The sequence below is a fragment of the Poecilia reticulata genome, chromosome 7 (genome assembly GCF_904066995.2).
Source record: "Poecilia reticulata chromosome 7, P_reticulata-male-v2, whole genome shotgun sequence".
Taxonomy (NCBI): domain Eukaryota; kingdom Metazoa; phylum Chordata; class Actinopteri; order Cyprinodontiformes; family Poeciliidae; genus Poecilia; species Poecilia reticulata.
In genome coordinates, this window is record NC_088836.1 from 33,339,455 (window position 1) to 33,356,994 (window position 17,540).

At 38.6% G+C, this 17,540-nt stretch overlaps 2 protein-coding genes across 9 annotated transcripts in view; both read right to left on the minus strand.

Moving 5' to 3' along the window:
- Positions 1 to 331: 331 nt before the first annotated feature.
- On the minus strand, positions 332 to 15,533 carry LOC108166064 (polymeric immunoglobulin receptor-like). Of its 8 annotated transcripts, none has more exons than XM_081609384.1 (10): positions 12,100 to 12,232; positions 7,421 to 7,985; positions 5,468 to 5,499; positions 5,029 to 5,370; positions 4,577 to 4,900; positions 4,142 to 4,264; positions 3,805 to 3,909; positions 2,790 to 2,809; positions 2,553 to 2,711; positions 332 to 1,456 (listed from the first exon to the last, which is right to left on the minus strand). In XM_081609384.1, the coding sequence occupies exons 2-10, from the start codon at positions 7,567 to 7,569 to the stop codon at positions 1,289 to 1,291; spliced, it is 1,422 nt and encodes a 473-aa protein (XP_081465510.1). In that variant the 5' UTR covers positions 7,570 to 7,985; positions 12,100 to 12,232; the 3' UTR covers positions 332 to 1,288. The 8 variants fall into 8 exon arrangements, with proteins under 8 accessions (XP_081465510.1, XP_081465512.1, XP_081465514.1 ...); XM_081609386.1 differs by lacking the exon at positions 12,100 to 12,232 and having other exon boundaries at positions 7,421 to 7,589; positions 7,856 to 8,246; XM_081609388.1 differs by lacking the exons at positions 5,468 to 5,499; positions 12,100 to 12,232 and having other exon boundaries at positions 7,421 to 7,557; positions 7,856 to 8,246.
- The window catches only part of LOC108166439 (uncharacterized), a 64,925-nt gene continuing 58,503 nt past the window's right edge, over positions 11,119 to 17,540 (minus strand). The window contains exons 4-9 of the mRNA XM_081609396.1: positions 14,845 to 14,985; positions 14,200 to 14,304; positions 13,358 to 13,389; positions 13,141 to 13,273; positions 12,530 to 12,561; positions 11,119 to 12,323 (exon numbers count right to left, since the gene is read on the minus strand). Of these exons, the coding sequence (XP_081465522.1) occupies positions 12,297 to 12,323; positions 12,530 to 12,561; positions 13,141 to 13,273; positions 13,358 to 13,389; positions 14,200 to 14,304; positions 14,845 to 14,985 (470 nt within the window). The 3' untranslated portion in view covers positions 11,119 to 12,296. The remainder of the gene's footprint in view (positions 12,324 to 12,529; positions 12,562 to 13,140; positions 13,274 to 13,357; positions 13,390 to 14,199; positions 14,305 to 14,844; positions 14,986 to 17,540) is intronic.

A 17,540-nucleotide genomic window follows, 5' to 3' on the forward strand; every position in this document is an offset into this window, starting at 1 on the left:
TGAAGAAACTAGGTTTCTTCACTAGGTTAGTGAAGAAAACTAGTGAAGAAACTAGGTTTCAGAAGAAACTAGGTCAAATGAGTTGATCTCACCCAGCATTAGGACTCATGCACTCACTTCTGTTAGTGAGTGCATGAGTCCTAATGCTGGGTGAGATCAACTCATTTTACTTCATGTAAGTCTGCCAAGCCTTCATAACTCCATCAGATCCCAGAAAGCGATTTATTGATCGACTCTGTTCACTCTGTGATGTTTTCTGTGTGTAAAGTTAAAAATGTCTCCATATCTGCTCCAGATGTGTGAATTAAAATCAGTCAGATCGACAGACAGCTTCAGATTCTCCCATCAGTTTAAAATAAAGTCAGAGACAGAAAACATCAAGGTGACATGATTCCCCAACTGTACAAACATCTTTTATAATATTACATTAGTAACATATCATTACAATAACTGCAGTTATTTATACTTCTGCATAAAATACATTTGTTATCATCTTGATTTTACATTGAAAACTTTAAACTGTTTAGAAAGAAAATTAAACAGTTTTGACTTTTTCCCAACACCTGAAAGAGACGGCAGGTTATTCCAGTTTTAATCTGTTTCTATCGTCTACATGGACATTATGATTTCATTTTAATTAATCTATCAGGCAGGAGTTTCTCTGTGAACCTTGGAGAATCTGTGTCTTTACTTATGGAGTTCCTCAGGGACACATTCTGGGGTTGGTTTTATTTTCTACCTATATGTTGGATTTAGGTTACATTTCAGAAAATATGTAAATTAACAAACTAATAAACTATCTACACATCTGAGCTGCTAACTGTCAATTCTCACGTCTCAATCTTTAGAGTTTGTTGATTCATTAAAGATGCCAGTTTATTAAACTGGCATTTAAATAGTTTCATGCTGTATGATGTTATATTTATGCATGTTTATACTGGAAAGCTATTTGTGTTTTTTGAGCCATAAAGGTTTCATATAAATAATAGTTTTTTTCACATTAGCTCACATTTTTTCATTATTCCAGCACTGAACTCTTTAGCAGAAGAAAAAGCATTTTAGCATTTAGCATCAGATCCATTTCCACCCAGACACCATGATGTGAACCCAGGTTGAATCAATCTGTAGGGTCAACCAAAGGTGAAGCAGCTCCGTCTGAAACATGCTGCTGCTGATGCTTGTAGAATCTGCAGGTTCTGTTTCTGTGTTTTTGGGTTTCAGATCGTTACTTCTGCTTCAAGCTTCCTGTTGATATGTGAGGATAAACATGGCTGCCGCAGAGCTGTAGCTAAGTTATGGTGGAGTAAAGCGACTCATCATGGCTGCTTCCATCAGCCCGAGGATCAGCGTAGAGAACATCCGTCACGGTTCCACAGGAAGCTCTGGGACGAGATGCCGCCTTCCTGCTGGAGAACTTTACTTCTGCATAAACGACCAGAACCGAGACGTCTTCAGTCTGAAGACAGAAACCATCGTCAGGAAAAGTTGGAATATAGAGTAAAAGTTACTGTGTTTAAATTAACTTAGTGTTTGTTCCAAGTTTGTGGTGTATAGAAGCTGAATGCTGCTTCTCCATGTTTGGTTCTGGTTCTGGATGCAGAGCAGAACCAGAACCTGAGAGATCTGGAAGGTTGATCCAGCAGCAGCAGATCTTTGATCCCATGAAGGGTCACCATGGAAACTGTGGACAAACCCTTGTGGGGCCCATATTGTCTGCCCTCTTTTTTCCCATATGGGGCCCACCGAGGTATGCTGGCTGGGAGTAGATTAAAGGACAGTAGAACCAGGTGGTGTAGAACCAGGTGGTATAGAACTAGGTGGTGTAGAACTAGATGGTGTAGAACTTGATGGTGTAGAACTAGGTGGTGTAGAACCAGGTGGTGTAGAACTAGATGGTGTAGAACTAGGTGGTGTAGAACTGGGTGGTGTAGAACCGGGTGGTGTCTCCACCCTCCTGGTTATAGTCAGATCTCCAGCTGCAGCTTCTGGTTTGTCTCTCTGACCTGCTGCAGGAATCAAAGCCACTAAATCCTGGATGAGTTTCTCTGGTCCTGAAATGTTCTGCAGCTGCTAGAAGAACCACTACTGAAGAACCGGCTTTATGTGGCTCTGGAGGATCAGGTCAAAGGTCAGACCAGATGAAATCTCTAGTTTTCACCTGGAACAATTGAAGCTGTGTGTTGACTCTAGTTCTGTACCTCTAGATCTATAACTCTAGATCTGTACCTATAGATCATTCCTAGACTCAAAGACAGTAACTTCAGTTTTGTTTCTGTCCATCTGGAGCATAAAGGCAGCTGCAGATACTCTGTCTGTCTGCTGTAATGAGAAGTTCCTGTTCTACCTGGAAGCTCTCCCTGCTTTAATTATCTCCAGATCGTTCTCCTGGTTCTTTGGTCTTTATCGTATCTTTTGTCCTCTGATGTTCCCTAAACAACCTCAGAGGCCAGAAACAGAAACACTGGACTCTGTTTATTAATTAGTAAGTTGTGTAACGTCAAAGGATGTGGAAGATAAATGTGGTTTGAATGTTTCTGTAAGGATCTGCTTACCGGTTGCTGAGAAGCCGCTGCAGAGCTGCAGCCTCGGTTGGTTTCAGCTTCTGTTGGTTTGGTGTTTGTGGTTTCAGTGTAAGCTGAGTAGATTTCCACATCAGCAGATCTCCACTCATCAGCTTCCTCTGTGACGTCATCCTTCATTTTGGAGTTCTTCTTCAAAATAAGTTAGTTTTTATTCATATCAGTGTCAAAAATAGTTTTTAAGTGCTTCCAAAATGTTTTCATGCTCACCTCAGTAGCAGGAGGATTCTCTGTTTGCACAGGAGAAACAGAAAAACATTTCAGAATTTAAACTCTGTTTTCTAGATCTTCTTTCTATAGATTTATGGGTTCTGCATTTCCATTCTTCTTTAAATTCACAAATTTTCCTTATTTATGTTTTCCAAAGTTTATGGAATATTTCAGCCCCTTGTTTAAACTACAGATTAAAGACACCGTAATTCTAACATGTTACTTTACAGCAAACTACATTTATAACAACATGTTTGTTTTTCATATGGTTTGTTTAGATTCCTATGGACCGATGCCTGACCAACACTGGAATCATGGAGGACCTGATGAATGTCAGATGATAATAAAGTTGTTTCTCAGCATTTCAGGCGTTGCTGATCTTTATTGTCTCTATGCACCTGGAGGTTTGGTGAATTTATACCAGAAACATTTGGATCTGTCATGTGAATTATAAAGCCCAAACCTTCTGCATATATTCGTCTTTGTGTATGTGTGTAGGTGTACTTGTTTATATTGCCATGCGGGGTCCTGAGTACGGGAGCACTCCAACGTTGAGGGGCCCGGTTATGTCGTGGGGTCCAAAATGCTGGACCCCACATGGGAAACCACTCTATGGAATGCTCTCTTAACATGCCTCATGCATTTTTTTCTCACTTGGCCCACAAGGTAGCAAAAAATGCATAAATGTTAGAAATGTGTGTAAGGTGGACCCTGCAAAGCATAAATGTTAGAAATGTGTGTAAGGTGGACCCCGCAAAGCATAAAAGTTAGAAACAGGCTCCACAAGTGACCAAAAAACTGACGTGTAAAATAAAGTTTTAAATTTTGCTTATTGAAGGTGATTTTTAGTATCAAGATTTTTTGGGGGACTTGCCTGACTTTTTTCCTAGATGTAGGACGTCTAGAAAGGGTGGGCCCCGCAACTCACCATTCTGCTTTCGGACCCCGCGAAGTCTATAAACAAGAACGTGTGAGTGTGCGTGTGTGTGTGTGTGTGTGTTTTCCGGTGCCTTACTTGTGTGTTTTTCAGATCTTTTTCTGCAGCAAACCAGCAGAAGCAAAGATGACAGGATGATGACAACCAGTGTCAGAACCACAAACCGTAGAACATCTGCAGACCCTGTTGGAGGAGAAACATGTTTGTTACTCTGGGTTTCATGCGGAGCTTTGGTTATGGTACTGGGCACCAGGTCCTTGTGTCTTCCTGCTTAACGCATCTGAAGCATGCAGATTGTAGAGATAATTGAAATGATGGAGCTACAGTTTAACATTCATGTGCAGAAGATGTGATGTTTTGATGGTGAGATGAGCTGATCACCATTTTTGAACTGAAGGTTTCCTCCATCACTCACTGTGGGTTGGTGAACCTTTAGATGTCGAGTTCTCCTGATTCAGACCAGAGGTTTCAGAGGGAAGTGAAGGTGTGAAGCTTCCTGAACTGGAGCTGAAACTGGTTCCAGTTGATGGTGTGGAGGCTGATGGGAGACAGAAGGTTTAGAGCTGAAGATGCTGAGGGAGGCGATGCTGTAACAGTTCTGGTTTAGACAGCAGAGCGTCGTCCGCGCAGGACGAGGATACAGAGCTGCTGGGTACAAAGTGGTGACGTAAAGAAAGTATTTCCACTGCAGTCTTATGAAATACACCATCATCAGAAAACATTTCTCTCTAGCAATGTGCTTCTTCTAAATTAATGTTTATTTTAGTAATTCCAATTTGCGCAAATCTATTGTCAATTGAAAAGCATCCAGGCATGTTCAGAAAGTTTTATCTTCTTTGTAAAAACTCACCAGTTCTGACAGTGACCTGAAAGTCTCTGTATGAACTACTGGAACCAGTTCCATACAGTTTACATCGGTACCAATCAGAATCAGACTGGACCAGCTGTTTGATGGTCACCAACAGAAATGCTCTGGATTTTTGTTCTTCATATTTCATATAGTATCTGCTTTTATCAGCTGTGACTCCATCAGTCTGAAGAAGAACTTCTTCTTTTCCACATCCTCCTCTGCAGAACTGTTGTTTCCTTCCAGAGCGTTTAAAGGAACAGGCGACTGTCAGTGAGCTGCCAGCGTCTTTATGGAGGTGAGGAACTTTGTTTCCATCCAGCAGAGCTAATAACATAATCACCAATCAATAATCACCAGTTAGTTTCTGTTCTGAGCTTGAATCTGTTAATGCAGCAGAAACTTGAGGAGAAAATCAAACTGTTCCCCATCCCTTCAGTTCAACAGAAACTCACCGTCTGCAACAACCAGTCTGAAGTCTTGGTATGAACCTGATGATGACGAGTCGCCCAAACCGCATCGGTACCGTCCTTCATCGGACCGGGTCAGCGCTGAGATGCTCACATAGAGAGAAAAAGCAGAAGTAGCTTCTTTAACATATTCAGTTCTGTATCTTCCACTGTGGCCGGTGGGTTGATTTGTTTTAATTAGGATGTTTCCTCCTTCACAGTTTTCCCTGCAGAAGATCTTCCAGTTTTCAAACAGAGAAATCCCACATTGAACTCTGACCTCTTCTCCAGCTGCTCCATATATATTTATTGGTGCATTAGCAGAACTGCTGATTCTGTCCTGCAGGGCTGCAGAGAAGAGCAACAAGTTGTCGTTAGTTCTTCCTGTGATAAACCACACTGATCGCAGTTCTACGCATAGTTACAGGAAGAAAATAATATTTACTGTAGATGTGTTGCAAAGTGTGAGAGGCCAGGCTTAGAAATAAAAAAAAGCATAATGTGAGAAATATGCAGTTTAGATTCACATCAGCAGCAGAGACAAAGAAAAGTTAAAGACAGAAATAGAACAGATTCATCTAGAAGTCATGGCTGTAAAAGTATTTAACCTCCAGAAGATGACATGCAGTCAGAAGTTTAGATGTTCCTCTGTGGGATACCACAAGGTTCAGTCCTGGGACCCCTTCAATTTAACATAACAATAAGATAATACTGGCTCAGATTACAACAGGAAGCAAGATCAGTTACCATAACAACCCAGATGATAAACATTATGAGGTGACCTCTGAACCGTCCAATTACTGAACAGATGTGTGGATGTGCCACAACTTTCTAATAGAGGAACAATCTAGAGTTATAGATCTAGAGTCAATGCACAGCTTCAGTTATTACAGCTGGAAACTAGAGATCAGGTCCAAAGTCTAACCTGAACCTTCAGAGCCACATAAAGACAGTTACAAAGTCGGCCTTCTATCGCCTGAAGAACATGTCAACAGGACTTTTCAGTAAAGTGTTTTTATTCACACTTCAACGATAAACAAGCCTCCAGTCACTAGGTGGCAGCAGTGGCTGCCTGTTCAACAGAAGAAGCAGCATGCAGGCACACGGCGTACAGAGGAGGAGAAGATTGAGACGACTTAAAGAAAAACAGACAAAGCCTGCATGACACTGATGTTTACTGTGGATACAAAATGTTACATACTTTTAATCTCTTCTGATAAGCTGAAATATAACTAATATTGTTGCACATTTTGCAAAAAATTGTTTGAAAGTTATAACATTTTGGAAAGGAAAAAACTTACAAAGTTGGCAAGTTACCAATGTTTTGTTCAAAAACATTTACTGTTTAGATAAAAAATGCCTCCTGAAAAATCATTTGCACTTTTTCTCTTGAAAATCACACAGACTCATCATTCTTTTATGAATTTAATTCATAAACTGAACATGAAAATTGCTTTAAGACTTAAAACAATAAAATGAGATGCAACAACCTCAAATTTAAGATGTTGCAGCTCAGCTGTAGTTCACTTTTTCTCACAATACAGAACAATAAAATAAATTGTTTATAGTTTTTTATATTTTGGCCGTTTTGCTTTGCAAGATTGCTTCAGTTTCTTCATGTTTGAAGCAGATACAACCTCAGAGTTTCTGTGGTTTTGTTGTGAAACGTCAGCAGGATTAAAGATGAGAGCAGGTAAGAACTGATGCAGGTTGGTAGGAAACATCCCACTACAAACAGCAACATTTCCTGCCTGAATGACTCTGGAACAAAACGACCAAAACAGCAAAAGTACAAAACGTTGAAGCAGCAGCAGAGATTAGCAACTAGAATGGAGTCAAAAGTTCAGCTGTGCTGGAACAGTTTGGCTTTAAACATGCAGATCAGAAACTCATGATCCAATATACATTTAGTTTGGAGCAACTAATACAGGAAGTGACTGGAAAACATTTGACCTAATTTAAATAAATGTGACGAGTTCAGTGGCTTTATGTCCTACATATTCCTGCTTCACCTGCTGCTCCCTCTTCATGATTTGATGACGACTTTGGACACGTTGTGTATTTTAATACCTTCTGAATTAGATGATTTCTATCTTCATCCTATTATTCATATTTAATTAAGCCTAAAAGAAGTGAATATTCGTGACTCGACTGGCATTTGTTTCACACTCTGAAGAAGAGCCTCGCTGATCTCACTCAGCAGAGTAAGCTGGAAAAACTCAGACGTGATATTTTTAAATTCTAATCAGATATTAGTTTCATTGTATGGGGAACCATCTCTACAGCCACTCAGAGCCGAAACACAAAGTTTAATTTTAGAGACAGTTCTTTAGAAAGAGGAACTCAGTACCTCTGATCAGAATGAGAGCAGCAGAAAAATGAAGAACATTTTACTCACAGAAGAAGAAGCAGCAGAGCAAACTGAGCTGGATGTTCATGACGAAGCTGTAATGATCTGCTGCAAGTTTTCACACGTTTTGCTGTTGAATCAAACAACTTCCTCCTCCAGACGCGATGCAGAGCATCTCTCTTCCTCTGCAGCCACATCCACACCGAGGCTCACAATACTTTCTCAGAGGAAAATGGTCTCATCTCAAGATCAGTTTTTAAAAAGTGAATCAGAATCAAACAACTAGTTAAAACGCTCATTAGAGGGAGTCTGGAAACGAGACAGCTTGTTGTTTTCTTTAGAATCCCCTAATTATTATCTGTCTTTGTTTAAAATAAATAAATAAATAAATAAATAAATAAATAAATAAATAAATAAATAAATAAATGTATTTATTTATTCTGGGTAACCAGAGGAGTCACTCAGTGTTTGTTGGAGTCTCACCTCTCAGAGTTTTCCTGTTAACAGACGACCAGAGGATCGTCTGCAGAGGTTCAACAAGCTGGTTCACACCGACACCTACTGGCGGCCTGAGGAACTACATCAGACTGTATGGGTCAACCAGGCACACTCCCTGTAGACATGAGGACATTGTTTATACTGTATCTACTCCCAAAATACAGCCAAACGGAGTCAGGAGGATTGCTTAGTGAGATATTTTTAGATTGAGAATAACTTTCTAACATAAGGCGACAGAAATAAGAAAAATCAACAAAACTTTTGACCAGTGGAGGCAGCGGATTCATGAAATTATACTATAGAGAAGGATTCTGAATCAGTGGTAGAAATAGATAACATGATTATTTATCCATTGCCTTCAATGACTAAAGACAGAGGTTGGCAGTGGTGGAGAAAGTACTCAAAAAATGTACTTAAGTAAAAGTACAAATACACAGTCAAAAATGTACTTAAGTAAAAGTCAAAGTACCACATTAACATTTTACTTAAGTAAAAGTAAAAAAGTACTGGCTTTTAAAAATACTTAAGTATTAAAAGTAAAAGTACTTGCTGAATGCATTGCCTAATCACTAATATCATTAAGTGTGCCGATCGTATTTAATTTTAATACATCAGAAATGTGCCATTTTAATGAACAATGCCACAGATAAAGCCTGTTTTTATTGAGTTTACTCTGTAACATAGTTTAGACTTAGATATGTGATTCTATGCATCATAATTTCACGGATGGAAACATCTCGTCTCCTGTCCTAACATAACATGAACTTCACTTTTTTTGCCACACATTTATTTTGAAAGAAATCCAACTGGCAGAGGAGGACATGGAACCAAGGAGCCACGTAGCAGAGTTGTAGTCTGGACCACTGAACCCAAGACCAAATCAAAACCAGCACCCCACGCTACATGACAATAAAATTAAGTGCACCTATCAAAATTGCTTCTCAAATTGATCTGAAAGATTCACTTTCCCATAAAAACACCTAGATATTAAACACTTAGAGCTGAAATAAATTATCCAGTGACAATTCAAACTCTTCTTCATTCTGTTTTGCTTTCATCTCTGTGCCACAATCCACAGAGGTCTCCCGCCATCCCTAAAGAAATAACGCCCTGTGCGGTTGCCCATTTTGCCAATGTCAGAAATAATAATTGTCTGCACCATTAAACATAGCAATTAACAACGCTCAACTATGAACACTGTCCAAGGCCCAATAAGCAAGAAGTAACCAAGCAGGAGGAGCACCGTGACTGTTCTCATCCTCCCTCCTGCTGCAACGTCTGCCACCATGACAGGTGACGAAAACAAAGAGTAATGAGCATGTTCTGTGTTCTTACGTTCTTGTTTTATTTATTCACCAATTAAATATAAAGATATTTTAATGAAATAAAATAGCTACTGGAGTGTACAGAGCATTACAAGAACAAAGAACGGCTCTCAGTGAGGCTTCAGTACTATAGGACTTAGTCAAGATCTGTCCAGAAGAATCGGATCGTTCCTGAATGTCATATTACTATATTGCACTTTGGTCACAGCGTTGTCCCATATATGCAACACCTCAGTCAACACCTCCACACAATAATTTAGCGCATGAGTGACAACTGTTTTTCATCGCAGATGCAACATGTGTCTCAGTCAATACAGCTAGCTTTGCTAGCATCACGTCCACGGAGCTTACCTTTCTTTAAGCTTTCCTTCCAAGTGACGTTAAAAATTGGACGAAGTTCCCACCGTCTGTGAAAGCGAAGCGCTGCTGATTTTACATGTCGCCATATCTTATGATTTATGAAGCGCTATTATATTACTGACGCTCAGAGGAAACCACTGCGCATGTCTGTAGCTCCGCGTGCGAGTAAAGGTGGAGCCGATGGGTGACAACAGACACCGTTATTGAGACAAAGCTGTCTACACGTTATTGCTTGGATTTTACGGCGCCACCTTAAATCCCTGAACTTCACATTTTAACGGAAAAAAAGCTCAACGCGACTTGGATGTAACGAGTAACGCGACACTTTGTAGAAATGTAGTGAAGTAGAAAGTACAGATACTTACTGTAAAATGTAGTGGAGTAAAAGTAGAAAGTATCCATTATTAAATCTACTTAAGTAAAGTACAGATACACGAAAATTGTACTTAAGTACAGTAACGAGGTACTTGTACTTCGTTACTTCCCACCACTGGAGGTTGGATATGATGATGTTTCATTTTCCTTTGAACCAGAAGTGACGTGTTGGTGGATTCAGAGGAAACTGAAGGTGAGAAACTTCCTGAACTGGAGCTGAAACTGGTTCAGGCTGCTGGTGTGAACGTCGACCGATGAAGAAAGACTGAAGTCTGGATTCTGGACTCGACTCAAGTTACAATAAATAAATACATCTTAGACTTCAAACCCATACTTAGATTAAAAATGCATCTATGTTGTCATCTTTATGAAGACACTTTGATTCATTTTCAAATAAAAAAATTTGACTGGTGCCAAATAACCAGTTTAACAGAAATGTTTAACTCAGGATCTGTGACCTTTAAGTCTGTTTTTATTACAGTTTTATTCTATTTGCTATTTTTTAACTGTTTGAGTAATTATGAGGCACTGTTGATTTTAAAGGTGTGAAACAAACAAATTTGACATTAAATTTTTAGTGATTGGATTTTTCACATTGCATTCCTTTATTTTGTTTAGTTGTCACTTTTTTTATGTTTTCGCCACATAAAGCACTCTGACCTGCCTTGTTGCTGAGATTTGCTGAAGAAATAAACTTGCTTCATAATTAACTGGACTTTGAAACTGAATAAGGGTGAGGAATCAAAACATCCATCCATCCATTTTCTTACACCCTTGTCCCTCAGTGGGGTCGGGAGGGTTGCTGGTGCCTCTCTAGCTAACGTTCTGGGCGAGAGGCGGGGTCACCGTGGACAGGTCGCCAGTCTGTCGCAGGGCAACACAGAGACACACAGGACACACTACCACGCACACACACACGTAGGGGCAATTTGGAGAGGCCAATTAACCTGACAGTCATGTTTTTGGACTGTGGGAGGAAGACGGAGTACCCGGAGAAAACCCACCATGCACAGGGAGAACATGGAGACTCCATGCAGAAAGACTGAGAATCGAACCCAGAACCTTCTTGCTGCAAGGCAACAGCTCTACCAACTGCACCACTGTGCAGCCAAAATCAAAACATCAAAGTTTAATTTGTGATAAAAGTTGGAAAACGTCAAACCGTTGAAGGAGTCAGGAAGAAAAAACCCAGTTTGCTGCATTTTATTTACAGATGGGAAACAAAATGATTGGAATAAAAACAAACATTTTCGATACGGAAACTTTGACCTCTTCGATCTGAATCAATAATTCCTAATTACAACAACTACTTCCCTGGAAATAACATAAATCAACAAAAGGCCAACAGGGTTTTTAATCTTATACAAATGGAAGAACAAATTGGACATAGAAGCCATGTCCAATTGTGTTTAATCAATGTATTGAAATTATTATATTAGTTACAGTTACTCATGAAAACAATGTTTACCCCCACTATTCATTTTATTCAACTTCAATTGACTTTCTTATATATTTTTAAGGTTTATATACAGAGTTATGTTCACAGGTAGCCATGTAACTAGTATCGCAATTAACAAAAACAACTGCTAAAGTTAATTAGGATTCCGCTTAAAAGTGAAATAGGGGGGATTATGTCGGAGCCGAAATCCGATCTAAGGAGTTGTTTCTGCGAGAAAGATTTTGGCATTTCTCTAGTTCAGACTGACCTGACTCCCTTCCCTCCATTTGCGTACAAAGTGTGCAAATGGACTTGGAAGGAATGCTGTCTGGACACGATAACATCAACAATCTGGGACAAATTGGTCTATTTGGTAGTTCTGAGAAGGAGCAGATGTTGAAGTTTGTTGAAATATTGGAGTCTTATGTCTTGGACTTGGATTTCCAAAGATATTAAAGGTCGTCCAATACACACCAGTGAAAAGCATGCCAAGATTTGCTCGAAAAACAACGGTTACATGCTATTGGTTGAAACTTTCCAATACACACTGTTGAAGTCAAAAGAGTATAAAGACGGTTGAATTTGAGACTTTGAAGGAGATTTTTTGTCAGGACTATGAAAGATTTTGAGCATTGAACTGACAAAACTGTAATTTCGTGGAGTGTAACAAATCTCCGGCTCGTCTGTGGCCTAGCAGCAAGAACTACGTCTCTGTGTATTATTTTCCTTACTTATATATTTAAGAGTAAGTCAACCTTCAATTCTTCAATAAATCCAGTTTGAATTCAGTCTGAATTCAGTCTGAATCCAGTCTGAATTGAGTCTGAATTCAGTCTGAATTCAGTTTGAATCCAGTTTGAATCTAGGCTTCCATGCTGACTGTAGAGCCGATCCAGTTCTGGTTCCAGGTGGCAGGACTCAGACTCCTTCAGGGAGTGGTTACCAGGACGATATTCTGTAAATACCAACAAACAAACAGGAGTTTTCTGTTAGAATGACAAATATCATGTCAGCTGTGTCTGATCCGCATTTGCAAAACTTCACTCTGGATCTCTAAGTCAGCAGGATGAACCATCTGACTGCTCAACAACAACAACAACAACAACAACAACAACAACAACAACAACAACAACAATCACCTCCAAGAAACAGAAAACTCACCTCCATGTTTGGTTCATCTGACCTTCTGAAACCTGAAACAGATAAACATTTAAACATTTAAACAGTTAAACATTTAAAAAAATTTAACATTTTAACAGATAAACATTTAAACATTTTAACAGATAAACATTTTAACAGTTAAACATTTAAACAGATAAACTGTTAAACAGATAAACATTTAAACAGTTAAACATTTAAACATTTAAACAGATAAACATTTAAACAGATAAACATTTAAACAGTTAAACATTTAAACAGATAAACATTTAAACATTTAAACAGATAAACATTTTAACTGATAAACTGTTAAACATTTAAACTGTTAAACATTTAAACATTCCCTATGAACTAATTGTTATTACAGATTGTTGCCTTAAGCCTGTTAACTGGGTTTGAATTTAACATCTAATTTTTGGAAGAAAAAAAGAGGAAATAATAAAAAAAAATGCTGAAATCAATTTGATCAAAGCATCATAATAGTCACAATGAAAACAGTTTGGATGATAAAAATAACAAAAGCATTTTTAATGTTTGTAGCTTAAATGTTCTGGTTGAATCTGGGATGCTTCTGTGGTTCCAGGTGAAATAAAACATTCTTACTTATAGCTGAGTTTCAGTCCCAGAGCCGTCGCCTTCATCGCCCTCAGCTGCTGCTTTCACAGGGATTTCATGGTAAACTGCGTAAAGCTCCACATCAACACATCGCGACGGGCCGTCCTCCTCGTTCTCGTAAAACATGGCCGCCTTTCAGACGAGATGAGACGTGATTGCAGCTTTAGTGAGTTTGTGAAATATTTTAGGAAGCATTCAGGAGTTCTTCATCCTCACCTCAGGAGTTTCCTCTGGTTGCTCAGCAGGAGCTGAAAAACGTTTCAGAAGAAACTCAGGTGATGAAGGTGAGCAGGTTAAGAAGCCAGTTTGACAGAGAGACGGACTTAAAGCAATAATCAAACCAAATAAATAAAAAATCGTTTCATGTAGATCAGGGGTGTCCAGAGTTTCATCATATGGGCCAAAACTGTCATCTCAGTAGAAATCAGTCAAAAATATCCTTTTAAAAACTACAATGTTCATTTTTTCCCTAATCAACAATAAGCAAACATGAACTGTTTCTGTGTAGCGATGGGATTGTAGATCCAAAATTTGTCATGTTTTTTTGCACATTAAATGAAAGGCATCCAGAATTATTTTGGGTTTGATCAAAGAAACTGAAATAAAGAAAAACTGGATCTTTATTTAAAAACAGTTACAGAAACTCAAAGCAGATCTGGGTCCTAGTTACCATGACAACCACCAGATGATCACTTTGTGTTGCATCTTACATGTTTATAAATAGATTTTCATTTAAAAGTCCTGCTTTTGTCCTAAATTATTCTTGAATTTTGGTCAAGGAGCCGTAATAAAAATAAAAATAAAAATAAAATCCAGATACAAAAACAATGCAACACAGGAGTAATCAGCGACGAGCTTGTGTGTGTGTGTGTGTGTGTGTGTGTGTGTGTGTGTGTGTGTGTGTGTGTGTGTGTGTGTGTGTGTGTGTGTGTGTGGGTGTGTGCGTGCGTGTGTGTGTGTGTTTTTGTGTATGTGTGCATGCGTGCGTGTGTGTTTTTGTGTGTGTGTGTGTGTGTGTGTGTGCGCGTGTGCGTGTGTGTGTGTGTGTATGGTCTTGCCTGTCTGAGCTTCAGCAGTTGTTGTTGTTTTTCTCCAGTACAGCAGCAGAGCCAGAGCTATGATGACGATGATGAAGGGCGGACCCAGGACCATCAGCAGAACGTCTGCAGAGAGAAGATCTGGTTGGTTTGGTGGCACCTGCTGCTGTTTCAGACCAACAGCGCCCCCTAGGTGCTCTCTAAGGTCCTAGGACTGAATACATCTTTTCAATAAAATTAGCTTGGGCTGAAATGATTAATCATATTAATTGTGATTAATCGATTATTAAAATAATTGTCAACCAATTTCTTAATTAAAAACACATTCAGAGCAGTAATTATGATACAACAATACAGAAATATAAATACATTGAAGATAAAAACATCTTTCTTTATAAATGGGCTTTAGCTTCTGGTTCAGATTTACTACAGGAATGTTATCATTAAATGATAATTAAATGGTCATTTTCTTAAAATAAATTGAGTTATTTGCTTATTTGCATCATTTAATTGGAGTCTGGATTATTAAGATAGAATTACGGTGGAAAGAAATCAGCCACTGGCCTTTAAAGGCAGATTTCTGATAATAGGCAACAATACATTCATCATTACTTTGAATAACTAATACATGTATTTGCACCAATATTACATAACAGTCTCTCTTACTGCTGTTGGATTGAGTGTCGGATTCTCTCTGCATCCCCTGACAGAGACTGCTGGTTTCTGAGGAAACTGCAGGAGAGAAACTTTCTGGAGTGGAGCTGAAACTCTGTGTGGCTGCTGGTGTGAAGGTTGATGAATCAGGTACTGGAAAATCAAAAATCCAGTCCTACCTTTGCCGTTTCGTGGTCATAATCCATATTAGAGTAAATATTTCCACTTGGTCCGATAATCCCTTTTCCCTGAGTACATCTCACATGGTTTTTGGTTCGGCACAGAGGCATTTCCGTGTTTTATGTGCATTCACAAAATGCCGGGTCAAATTTGGTCAATTTACGTCACATGCCTTTTTTTCGCTGTAATTGGTGAATGACTTTAGTTTCCGTATTAATGTCAACGCCCTCAGATTCTATTGGCTCTGACGGTTCGAACGACATGTCAATCGTCAAAATTGACCAATGGGTTCCCGAGAAACTGCCCCGCGTAGTTTTGAAAAAATGAATGGGGAATTGGGAGGTTTTACGCACAGAGCGCAGCTATTGTAATGTAATAATGAGATATATTAGTTTTTCCTTTGATCATATCATTTTGACAACTTAGTTTTCATTGCTATTTGCATTTTCATTGTTGTATAATTCTATTTGAAGTGTTATTGTGAGTTAATCTGGTCCATTTTCAGTCTATTACAATTTGTCTATTTTTTTTCTCTTTTTATGAATTAATGCAATGTAGATTTTTCAAAAGAACCCCCAAAAACAATTATTAGATGTAATTACTTATTTATGATAAATAATAATTTATTATATGAAAAGAATAAATGATTAAAACAGACCCTACAGAAATAAAAACTAAGAAAGTTCAAATGGCACAAATTGTGCCAAAATGGCTCATTTGGAAGGTCCGCCTAGATTTTTATCTAGAACCACCTCTCTAAAACTCATATGATTAACTTTTTTTTTCATGAAACTTGGCACAGTAAAAGGTCAGATTGTGTACTGTTGTTGCTACTTTTTTTGGCTTTCACTGCATGTTTTGAAAGGAGCATTCATAGATTGAAGTGGGTTTTTTTAGGCGGAAATTGATTTTTTTCTTAATTTCTGCTGTTTATCATATTAATACACTTTCCTCAGTAACAGGCAGGGTGGTTTTTAGAGCTGTAACATGTTCTCTAGGGTCTTGCCTTTGTTTTGATACCAAAACAATTAAAATAAACTCTGTAGTTCTTGAGATACATTCAATTCATTTTGGGCATGTTATTTTCAGCCATATTGCTCAAAAGGAGGCCATGTTCCGAAGAGGTTTAAACAACTTTTATTTCAGAGAAAAAAACCTAAAAAGAACAAAATAAGAAACAAACAAACATATCCACAACCATCCAAAAAGCAGATTAAGGTTTATGTAATTTGATTGACTGAGATATTAATGGTGGGCTAATCTGTAATGTTTTCAGCAAATGAGCAAAAACCCAAAAGTGTGTTGGATGATTTGAATTTCACAGATTTAAATCATTTATGTTTTCCCCAGAAAAGTTGAACAAATTTCCCCAAACTTGCTGGCCAATCAGAGAGCAGCATGATGCAGGCAGGGCAACTCCAGGGTTTAGTTCATCACTAATCAACATTTTGGTTTCATCTGAGACTCACCGTCTACAACGACCAGTCTGAAGTCCAGGAATGAAGCTGGTGATGCCGAGTCGCCCAAACCACATCGGTACCGACCGGCGTCGGACCGGGTCAGCTCTGAGATGCTCACAGACAGAACTGAGAATGTTGTGGAAGCTTCTCTAACATATTCAGTTCTGTATCGTCCGATCTGAGCTGCATCCTCACTCGTTCTGATCAGGAGGTTTTCTCCTTCACAGGTTTCCCTGCAGAAGAACTTCAAGGCTCCAGATGAGAGAAAACTGCATGGAAAAGTCGTGTTTCCTCCAGAAACTCCATAATGTGACAAAGTTTCAACAGATCTGGTGCTTCTGACCTGCAAGGCTGCAGAAAATAACCGTTAATATCAGATCTTCCAGTAGGACAACATGCTCTGCTTCACACAACATTTTCCTTTTCGTGGTAATAATTTGTTCAGATCAAATCAGTTCAACATGCTGTAATTAAAATGTTCAAACCAGGGAAATCATTCTCTCAGAGCTCATAGACTAAAACAGGATGTTTAAGCTGCTAAATAAATGAAAAGTTATTTTTTACCAGCTGTTGGTTTCATAAATCTGTAATTCTAACTTTTTAAAAACGTTTCCAAAAGTTATGATTTTGCTTTTGACCAAAGGGACTTAAAAATGATGACCTAACAATTTCAGCTAATATTAAAGTTAACAACAAGCTACTTAGAACCGCAAGCAGCTGAAATGAAGTAAATTATTACACTGAACTTTAAGTTTTACTCTCTTAAAACTTTCTAAATGCAAACTGAAGATCCTCAAATTCAGTTCAGATCAGTTTCAGTGTAAAGTTTTTATCTCCCAACACATTTACAGAAAGAACCAAACATTTTTCTGTTGGACTCACAGAAGAAGATCAGGCAGTACAAACTGTGATGGACGTTCATGCTGAGGCTCTGATGGTTTCCCGTCTCTCTTCACATGTTGCGATTCTTCAATCAAACACCTTCCTCCTTTGATCATTACACTCTTCCTCTTTTCTGATCCGTGTTGCTTTACTTTAACCTCATACTCCAAAATGAAAACTGCCAGC